At 35.9% G+C, this 11,269-nt stretch overlaps 2 protein-coding genes across 3 annotated transcripts in view; one reads left to right on the top strand and one right to left on the bottom strand.

Annotated features, from left to right (window-relative positions):
* The window catches only part of LOC149480683 (cell growth regulator with RING finger domain protein 1-like), a 55,179-nt gene extending 44,831 nt beyond the window's left edge, over positions 1-10,348 (top strand). The window contains exons 4-8 of one of the 2 annotated variants that reach the window (XR_016317040.1): positions 503-647; positions 1,375-1,482; positions 3,399-3,543; positions 5,880-6,935; positions 8,929-10,348. Coding sequence is in view for 1 of the 2 variants with exons in the window: in XM_089706727.1 (XP_089562853.1) it covers positions 503-647; positions 1,375-1,482; positions 3,399-3,543; positions 5,880-6,022 (541 nt within the window). In the remaining variant the exon portion in view is untranslated. The other variant, XM_089706727.1, reaches the window with a different exon arrangement.
* The window catches only part of Hrd3 (HMG-coA reductase degradation 3), a 215,875-nt gene that overhangs the window by 157,309 nt on the left and 47,297 nt on the right, over positions 1-11,269 (bottom strand). The gene's annotated exons all lie outside the window — the stretch shown is intronic.

Here is an 11,269-nt window from a genome sequence, read left to right on the forward strand (position 1 = left end):
TCTAATTTTTTTGAAAATGCAATATAGCCTATGTTGCTCAGTAAAGATGCAGCTTTCTAATGGTGAAAGAATTTTTGAAATCGGTCCAGTAGTTTTTGCGTGAAAACCATACATACATACATACTTACATACATACTTACAAACTTTTCCTCTTTATAATATTAGTATAGATAAATATATGTTGTTCTTTGGCCTATGGCGCTTTCGTATTCTGCCATATTTCAAGTTTATAATCCCTAGAAAATTTTTAGCCGGCTTTCTCAATGATACTGCTTCTGCTCTTCATAACTTTTTGGAAATTTCACAATTCAAAATCGTTCTCAGCAACAATTCTAATTTAATCACTAAATTTTTGTCTATGAGATACATTTTCTACTTGCACACGAAATGCTTATTTGAATATAGGAATAATAATTTGAAAATGATTAGTTTTCTGGGTACAGAAGTAAGGAATAAATAAGGATGTAGTTTGACCTAAGAACCCATAATTCCCTTGTTACAGAAGCAACCCCCATGACGAGAGGGTGCTAAAGCTGTCATCAGATGAACCCCTCCAGCTGGGGCCTCCGCCCCGCAGCTGTTACCCGCTCGTGGTGATCCTCGCGCGTGACCAGCGGGATACAGCCGAGTTGCGGCCTGACGATACGGTAAGAAGTCAATTAAGAGAGAATATCTGGGCCATTTTTAGGGGCAAGCTAAGGAGTTGATTGATCTAGATTCTAGAATATCTGGGCCATTTATGGGGACTAATAGCAAGCTAATTTTTCATGAGAAGTTCCCTTTCGTCGAGTTGAGAAAGGGAAACGTCTATCGGAAAATTAGCTTGACAGTAGAATTATAAAAATGATCCAAGTATTTCGACTAATCTTTATTATCAATAGCCTTCTTGCTTCCACTTCGGGGATATATTCTACTTTGTTTGAGTCTTGACCTATCGGAGTGAACAGGTGCAAAGAAAAAGTCCCACCACTTTTGTTAACAACGGTGAACTTGATTGACTTGGCCAGCGTATTTAGTTTGAAACCTCATACAAAGCTTATATGTCCTTTTGCCTAGTGACTAAAGTTTAGTGTAAAGGGAAGAGTCTCTTGATGATAATCTATACTAATATTATAAAGCTGAAGAGTTTGTTTGTTTGAACGCACTAATCTCGGGAACTACTGGTCCGATTTGAAAAATTCTTTCGGTGTTAGATAGCCCATTTATCGAGGAAGGTTATAGGCTATATTTCATCACGCTACGGGCAGCAGGAGTGGTGCCACGGGGGTGAAACCGCGCGGAGCAGCTAGTGATTAATAACGTCCACTTTTTATTGAGAAATTTCTCAATTGGTATTGATCGATTTGTACTTAAATATTGTTATTTATTTCCCAGGTAGCACTAATAAGCATAGTACACATAAAGGACGACCAGTGCCCGCTGCCGAGCGGGGTTATAGCGCAGTATTTGAAACAGGCAAATGGACACTTGTCTTGTTTGAAGGTAAATGTTTTTTACTGTTTTCTATAAAATTCTGCTGAAACTTTTCCCTATAGAATAACAATCTATCTTTCAGGACTGAATTTATTTTTAACACTGCTTTTAACAAAATAGAGAAATAAACAATCTATTTATGATTATTTAATGGTTTTGTTTTGAAAATTTGGGATTGTTTCCATCTTCCAATACTCTGCAAAGTAACAGAGATACATTGTAATGTTAATAATACAAATAGTGAAAAGTTAATTTGTTCGAATTTTCTAATTTTCCATTGGAACATTGTTTTCTATATTTTACCTTTTCAAACGATTAAGTTAATTGTAATTGTAGGTATTCATATAAATCGAATATAATCGAATATAATCGTAATAACGTTAAAAGCTGCACTTAGCCAATTGAAAACAATATTCTAGTGATCTTTTGTCACTTACCATATTGGGTGGTTAACCGTTAACGTTATTTTAATATTATTTCATTGAGGTATTATTACTACGTATAGAGAGGACACCACGAACAAAATCTGTGCGACAAGCGCGGCGGCGCGGGGCGGCTAGTGAGTCATACACTTTGTAGATATTCTGCCTCTTATTATTTATAAATTAAAACCAATGTAACAAATAAATATTGTTTATCTTATTAAAAAAATATGAATAAACTTATCAATTAAAACCAATCAATGTAACAAAAAAAAATTGGTTTGAGACGATTGACTCTAACTCGTGTTACAAATAGTGTAGTAGCGATGTCCTCTCTAGTACGTAGTACACAGTAACTCATTGTATTATTTTGAGAATTTTCCACATACATGTGTTTTGGTGACTTAATTCTTGATACATAGTAAACATATTTAGATTCCTACATGTCTAATTTTACGCAATGACGCACGCACTGCGAAGAAAAACTTATAAATATTATTGTTTTGTTCTTACAGTACTTTTACACAAATGTTTGTGTATTTTTGATAATAATTAATATGCTATTTATTATAATTTCTTCTTTTGTTTTTATTGTAGTTGTACATTTTGAATTGTATGATCCGCTCTAATCAGAGAAGAAAATTAACAATTTGTGTCTTCTTTTCATTTCGTGTGTTGTGTTTTTTTTTGTCTCGCGACAGTCCGAAGACTACAGAGTAAAATAGGCTTCTTTTTACCGCAGTAAAACATTTGTTTCAATCGTAATATCCTTATTCCACTGCACGGCTACTTAGACAGGCGGTTTACTTGGCAGTTGGCGGCTAGAGCGAGTATTTTAGTAAAAAAAACTATACAAAATGTTTGTTATCAGCCGCACTGCGCGCTTGGCCTGTCACTTGCAAGTAGTCAGAATGCAATCCACTAGATTCTAGGGGCTAAGCAAGCCGCCTGTCTGTGCGGTCACGGCTTTAGACTATGTGGGCGAAAAGCTAGTTTTCCAAAATGTCTTTAATATGTAGTTAAGGGGCTGACAACACCAAATTTAAGTTATTTGAGCAGTTTTTTTTTTAATATATTTATTCTAGCCCATCAAAAAAAATATATGTTAATATTCATCATATTTCGAAGAACGTGGACGGACTCTATACATAATTGGACGAAATCGGCTCGATAGAAAATAATTGCAAAGATTGGTCTTAAAATCATCATTAAACGATTCTATGTCTTTATTTTTTTGACGTACGGGTCTGCAATTTAAAACACGAAGTCAACATATTCATACCTGAAACTCTAACGAGTCATATTTCGCATATGACCTACACTTTTCCTTAAATCACATATTTTCTTATTATATTTTTCTTCTACGCCCTGGCCCCGCCAAGTAACAGTGATATTGCGCTCTCTTTTGCGCACACTGTCCAATTGTATGGGAGTAAAGGAGAGCGCAATCACTGTTAGATTTGCTCTTAACAGCCCCTTAAGAAGTATTGTTCGTAATTCCAGCAACTGTACGTGTCGGGCGAGATGGCGGACGTGGACGAGGGGTACCGCGCGGGCGGCGAGGCGCTGTGCTGCGTGTGCGCCGCCGCGCCGCTCTCGCGCGCGCTGCTGCCGTGCCGCCACGCGTGCCTCTGCGCGCGCTGCTTGCGTGAGTACACGGGCACAGCTCGGGGGGGTACTGGCACAGCTCGGGGGGATACTGGCACAGCTCGGGGGGATACTGGCACAGCTCGGGGGGGATACTGGCACAGCTTGGGGGGGATACTGGCACAGCTCGGGGGGGATACTGGCACAGCTCGGGACCACGCGACGCTGTGCTGCGTGAGTAAACGGGCACAGCATAGAGTACACGCCGGGTGTGGGTACAAGCCGCGTCAGGGTACACACCGTTTGGGTACAAGCCGCGTAAGGGTACACATCGTTTGGATACACGCCACGTATAGGTACCCAAAGTTTGGGTACAAGCCACGTAAGGGTACACACCGTTTGGGTACACGCCACGTATATGTACCCAAAGTTTGGGTACACGCCGCGTAAGGGTACACACCGTACGTGTACACGCTGCTGGCGACCGTGTTGTGTGCATGAATGAACACACATTACACAATATGATCGCTGAAAAACACTTGACCTTTTGTCCACCACTAAAATGTCCCTATGACATGTGCACTACATTCAATATCAACTAAGCTATACAAACCTGTGTTCTATGACCTTATTTACTATGTGCTCCAAGTCTTCTATAGAACAAAATAAACCCTTTTCACAATTACAATACATGCACTTCATTGTACACCACAAAATACGCTCTGTGCCATGATCGCACCTGGACACATTCTGCATCCTATAGTAGCGCTAATATTATTATATATGCCCTAAGTTTAGTATAAATCAGTTACATCAGTTCCATTTTATAATATTCTCAACAAAGCTCTTATTATATTGCAAATTCATTGATTGTTAAAGCTCATTTAAGTACAAACCATCAGACATTCTATTTAAAATCGCATCTTAAAATAGAAAATCAAAGAACAATATCACTGCGATCTGAGATAAAACCTGAGGAAAATAGACAATTAATTTATTCACGACATACACTACATTAGCATTCAGCGCATAAATCAATCTATACAGTGCCGTTTGTATGCGGGTCGTGTGTTCGATGCTCGTCGTGTGCAAGGTTGCGGTCAGTGTGATGTGACCTTACATCATCTTGGTTATGGTGATGGGTCAGTTTTCAGAGCAAAAGGGTTATGTTTGTGCAAAGTTTTTAGTACCGATATATCGGTTAACAGAAATAGAAAGGGAAAGGAATAGATTTTATAATACATATATCGATTACATATTTGAGTGATTACAGAAATGGGCGAAAAATTGTGGAAAATAAAAAATTCTCTTTTCGGCAAGAGAAGTAGCCATCTCTTACCTCTAAGTAGCCTTCTGTAACCTTCTCTCTAAATAAAAATTCATCGAAACCTTTTCAGTGAAGTGTAAATCTTTCAGATAGAAATTTACTTTCGCGTTCATATTATTATGCATTCATAACAGGCTTAGGATTACCTAAAGTCTAAACCCTTATAACTGACCTAGCCCTCAGAAATAATCCAATTACGAGTTTATTGCATTCGATTTATTCCGCACTCCTAACTCTAAGGAATCAGCGTCTTTTTAATAGTATTTTACCAAAATTTTCCAAATGCACCTAACTCTAAAGATAAACGTGACACCAAAGGTCACATCCACAAAACTCAAGGCATCAACTCAGAATTCGACGCACGCGCATACATCCGTCACTCGTGTTCTGAATGTTTGCAACCTTCTGCTGCACTCAATTATATAAGAGTTCGTTTGGTTTTCAAGGTTTGGAAACATTGTTTTAATGATATTTCTTTTGAGATTATAAATTTATCAGATTTACTGATAAGCTTCAGGATTTATTTGCGTAGTAACCAAAAAGATAGCCTGTTCTAAGTTTATCTTTGATTTCGATTCGATTCGATTGATTTGATTGGTCGGATCTGATAGAGCTTTTGTGCTGTACTCCAAAATATAGAATATATTTTTAACACATAAAAATTAGAGAAAAATCCAAATTGTACAACACTGTACATTGTCATTAATTGTCCCAAAACTCAAATCAATGTTACATCTCTAACATCTAAATAATTCCTATACAACAAAACACGCTACACTTCACACATTCTTTACAAATATAAATTACAAAATGTTTGAATTTGAGTTTAAATCATCATCACAGTAGAGATAGTTATTTTAAATATTAAGCTATTACATCGCTTCTATCGCGGGCCTTGAGCGCGGGGACCGAATCCAGAAACTCCGTAACGAAAAGCCTCACGCTCCACTCCGACGGGCACGGAGGAGCGGCTTGAAGGCATGCAATAGCTTTACCGTGGCAGTCCCCGAGTGCCACACGTCTTTTATTATTATTTATTTATATTTATATTTTTTATTCTCTAATTCCAGCCAAACTGGACAAGTGTCCGATCTGCAGAAGCATGATCACCAGCTACTTCTGCATCCGCAACGACGACGAGCCGCTCTCCGAGCTCAAACAGCAGCAGTATCCCATCAACAGGAGGATTCTGAACTTATTTCATTATCACTAGCGAACGTGAGGTTTAGTAACTATAACTATTTACTAGCAAGAAATTGGGAAAATTTTTACTGGTCGATAGTGTGGAACCAGCCTTATGGATGACTCATGACTATGGTTGGTGTGTAGCCATAATAAATCTAATCTCGGAGCTCAAACAGCAGCAGTATCCCATCAACAGGAGGATTCTGAACTTATTTCACTATCACAAGCCAGAAATCAGGAAAATTTTATACTAGTCGATAGTGTGGCACAAGCCTTATGAATATATGTTCTGGTTAGTGTGTCACTAGCTCGATTCTCGAAATTCAAAGCTGAAGCAGAGAAAGTATCTTACAGGCGAAGCTTGAACCTGTTTCACCATCAAAATATTAATCAAAGGAAGTATTTTTACTGGCTGATCGGCAACCTTATGACTTATAGGAACCCCTTAACCAGACAGACATGAATAGCCAGCCTTATTTATTTAGTGTGCACCAATCAAGTGTCTTTATGTCAACTGTGTGTCACCAACCCATTAAAATCGTATGGAATCTTCGCTAGTGAGTAATAGGCCTTACTGAATAACCAACAAACGATAGTGTTGAACAGGCATTACTGGATACAACAATCGCAAGTGTGTGACCGGCCTATATTGACATTGAAAAACTTATCTAGTGTATACTCAGACTTAGTTGTAACAACAAATATTAACGCTAGTGTACAATCGATTAAAATTGTCGTTTATTATGTAAAACATTGTTAAAATTTAAATGTGCAAAAACAAGTGTTATATTAAGCTTATGTTTAAACAGCATTATGTTGGCAAAAACCACTGTTCCTTATAAAAACTTGTTAATAAATAAGTCACATTAATTCTTTTCATCATTTTGAATAAAACAATTTCCCCAAGGACGATTTCATTTGAGATAGATAATAGAATCAATGTGACGTGTCCCTTCGTCCAGCATACTCACCATGGAATCCTGATATTTCATGAATGTCAAAAAACTGTTCTGAAATAGTGCTAAATAGTGCCCAAAGGAAAAAAATAGTGCTCTTGTACTTGCGAAGTTATAGCCATAGTTCGATGAGTATGCTGGACGAAGGTTTCGCCCAGCATACTCACCTCCGTCCGGAGAATCTGTATACGCTTCAAACATAATTCATACTTCAAAAAATAGTTCCCAAATAGTGCCAAACGGTGCCCAAAAAGAAAAAACAGTGCTCGAATAACTTCGGAGTTACAGGCTTCGTTCAGTGAGTATGCTGGGCGTAGGTTCTACGCCCAGCATACTCACCTCAGTGCGCGAATATCGAACGAGCTATAGGTATAATTTACGTCTCAAAAAATTGTGCTTGAAATAGTGCCCAATATCAGTCCAATTTTTGCTTGACTTTTGACTTAGAAAACCATTAAATTTTAATGTAAACTTCTACATACTAACGTAAAATGGGGTACAGTCGTCGACACAATATGTTTTTGGACAAAAATATTAAACTTTCTAATTGTAGACTTCATGTTATTGGAAATAATTATGGTATTTTCTCACATGTCAAAAACTTTCGATTAAATGCATTATTATATATTTTATAAATAATAATAAATGAATGAAACTTTAAGCGTAAATGAAGTCTATTACTTCATTGCATTGTGTGTTTGTCTGAATAAAAACAGTCATTTGCAGCCAATAAAATTAATATCTTGAAAAATTGTAAAAAGGAAATTATACAGTTTCTTTTTGTATATATGTTTGGTTTTGCAACCCACTATGTAGTCAAACTCAAAAGCCGGCGTTATTATAATGATGTGCGACGAAGTAAACAAACAAAGAAACTGAGAAGCGCTTGTTCGTTTCGATTGCTTTGTGACACAAAATGGACCCTTATCACCATCAAAATACAGATCAGTCTTGTCTAATAATCGTAAGATGTTAGGGCAGCGCCATCTAGTATTTAAACATAAACATATTCATTTGCGTCGCGGGCGCCGCGCGTCGTAAGCCCCATACCTATTGACCGTACGTGCATCCATTACTGCCACACTATATTGAACTTTATCACATGAGGAATACAGGTCAATTCCGTAAACGTTGTGGTACCGTCCTTGATCCGGAAAATGATTATTTTGAATAATTTTGTCAGTTGTAATGTAAGCATTAATAACAGCAACTTTATTTTTCATGCATGATTTACTTCATTTGATATCTTAATCCTTCAAGCGCCGTGATCTAGACAAAATATATAAAATCATTGTTCCTAGCTACCGGGGTCCCATGCGACGCGCGAAGGCTTAATCATATTATTATAAAGTATTATTAAAATAATGTGTAATTAATAATATTGCGATTCTAAAGTAAATACTCCCTTACATAGACAATTAATAATTTACACAAGACAAAAATTGTTAGAAAGAAAGTTAATAATATTGTATTCGACTGTACTCAATGTAATGTATGTAGAAGTTTACAATCAAATTTAATGGTTTTCTAGGTCAAAAGTCAAGCAAAAATTGGACTGATATTGGGCACTATTTCAAGCACAATTTTTTGAGACGTAAATTGTACCTATAGCTCGTTCGATATTCGCGCACTGAGGTGAGTATGCTGGGCGTAGAACCTACGCCCAGCATACTCACTGAACGAAGCCTGTAACTCCGAAGTTATTCGAGCACTGTTTTTTCTTTTTGGGCACCGTTTGGCACTATTTGGGAACTATTTTTTGAAGTATGAATTATGTTTGAAGCGTATACAGATTCTCCGGACGGAGGTGAGTATGCTGGGCGAAACCTTCGTCCAGCATACTCATCGAACTATGGCTATAACTTCGCAAGTACAAGAGCACTATTTTTTTCCTTTGGGCACTATTTAGCACTATTTCAGAACAGTTTTTTGACATTCATGAAATATCAGGATTTCATGGTGAGTATGCTGGACGAAGGGACACAATGTGACACATGTCAAAATGTGACCATAAACAAAATGTTCGTTTAAACATAAGCATAGCACACACGGTACACTAGAGATCACTTAGTAATTTTTTTTCGTCGATAATGTGTTCCTCGCTTTAATTTCGTTAAATTCTCGCTCCCTTATTCTAATGTGATGTAGTTATAAATAATAAAAGACAAAAAATTGTTTGTGATATGAAATTGAATGAGAAATGTATTTTGTACAAATGTGATGAATTTTTTTAATTTTTTTTTAACTTATCGCTTGTGTTCAAATAGTTATTATTTTCTTTAGTGATAAATGGCATAAATTTTCCTATTTAAGCGATTATGTAAGTGTGGGTGCAAAGAATGGAACTGTGATAAAATAAAAAGCTTTGTGACATTGCTATGTATGTAAATATAGGATTAATTGTAAATTCCTAGTGTATTTATATGAATAAGTCGCTTAAAATAACTTGTTAGAATTAATTCCCATTCACGCTCGAAAATAATTTAATTTCAACTTCTCTTTAGATAATATTAATATTCTATTATCTGTGGATTTTTGAGGATATGTGTATCATGCTGTCTCGCTCTGACTTTTTAAAATTCAAATGTCGAACATTATGAAGAATATTCTAGAACCTCAATAATTTTAAATAGTGAATAATAATTTTATCCATACCTTTCATAAAATATTATAATTAACGAAGTCTTCCAATAACAAATTAACAGAAACAGATCTCATTTGTGAAACAACGAGTTAAATGATTAAAAAATAATCAAAAAATAACCTCAGTGAAGGTTAATGTATAACCTTAAACATCTCTGAATATTAAAAAAGAAAAAATATTGCAAGAAAATGTATTTTATTTCGTGTAATTTTTCCTGGGTTATAAATATGTAGAGCTCTCATGAAACTGGGATATATTTTAAAATATAGTATCAATTGTCCTGCTTAATAATTTTCTTGTACAATTTCCAAGTACTTTTGTATCTGCACATTATAAAAAGTTAGTATTGTATTAAGTACTTAATTAATTACTAAAAAATGTTTCAACTTTCAACCAATCGTCCATTTTTTACAGTGCAAGAACTATATCATAATTAGAATGTGTATTTAATTAATTGTAATGGTACTATTTGTATTTAACCACGTATCTAGATAAAGTATTATACAAATTTACATATTAATATTGTATTGTTATATTTATAATAACTTTTTTATTCATTTTATTTTTATAGACTCGGTTCAATGAGAGCTCTATGTTGCATTACGTTCGAAAAAAAAAATATTTAAAAAATTGCCGACGTGATAAAATATTGTACCAATATTATAGTATCTAAACCAGAGGCTAACGAGTCAATAACAGATTGTAGTAAATGTATATTTTTAAAACGTGTAAATAAATAAAATTGCCAAAGTAATTGTTGTTTTATTCCTTTATAGACCGGGAGATACTGACACAAAATTTCGAGTCATTTGTAACAGGATGGCGGTTCTACAGGGTTCTTAGTACGCAATGACAAAAAGAAAAATGATGGTGTGAACGCTGGTACCGGCGGCTTAGTCGCGTGGGCGTTAGTCGAACTCATCGGAAAATAGCGAAAGTCAAACGATTTGTAACAGTATGGCACTTATTTTTCCTGTAAGTTTGAGGATCAACGAATATAAATACAAAATTTCAAAGATCTAGGTGTTGGAAATCTTAACTTATATAAATTAATAATAAATTTATTTTTCAAGTATGACAGCACTTTTTCCCCCTACTAGAAGTATGGCAAATATAATAATGGTCACATTTTATCAAATACTCTCCAAAAAGCCAAATGCAATACTGGTACAAAAAGATAGGCGAAATAAAAAAAAATTGCAGATTTTCGGCGGTATGGCGACCATTTGGAATCGTCCGAAAAGTATGGCATGGCGATTTTCGTAAATGGCTGCACGACGATGGTTACCTGTGCAAAAGTTAGCTTGGTACAAATGGTTGAATAATTGTTTTTTTTAAATCAACACATTCGCGTCGGTATGGCGGGCTGTAAGTCATACCGGAAAAGTATGGCATGACACTACCGCCTTCTTCTTTTTTATGGGCTATCGGTAAATTCTAAAATTTTTGTGTTACAAATAGTTTGACTTTCGCTATTTTTCCGACGAGTTCGACTAACGCCCACGCGACTAACCCACCGGTACCAGCGTTCACACCATCATTTTTATTTTTGTCATTGCGTACTAAGACCCCTGTAGAACCGCCATCCTGTTACAAATGACTCGAAATTTTGTGTCAGTATCTCCCGGTCTATTAGTTAAGATTACAAATTACATCGTACGTTTCATATTATGCA

This window comes from Colias philodice, chromosome 18, assembly GCF_061535455.1.
Source record: "Colias philodice isolate Cphi_HAF_F1 chromosome 18, ilColPhil1 Martin Lab GWU primary, whole genome shotgun sequence".
NCBI classification, from domain to species: Eukaryota; Metazoa; Arthropoda; class Insecta; order Lepidoptera; family Pieridae; genus Colias; species Colias philodice.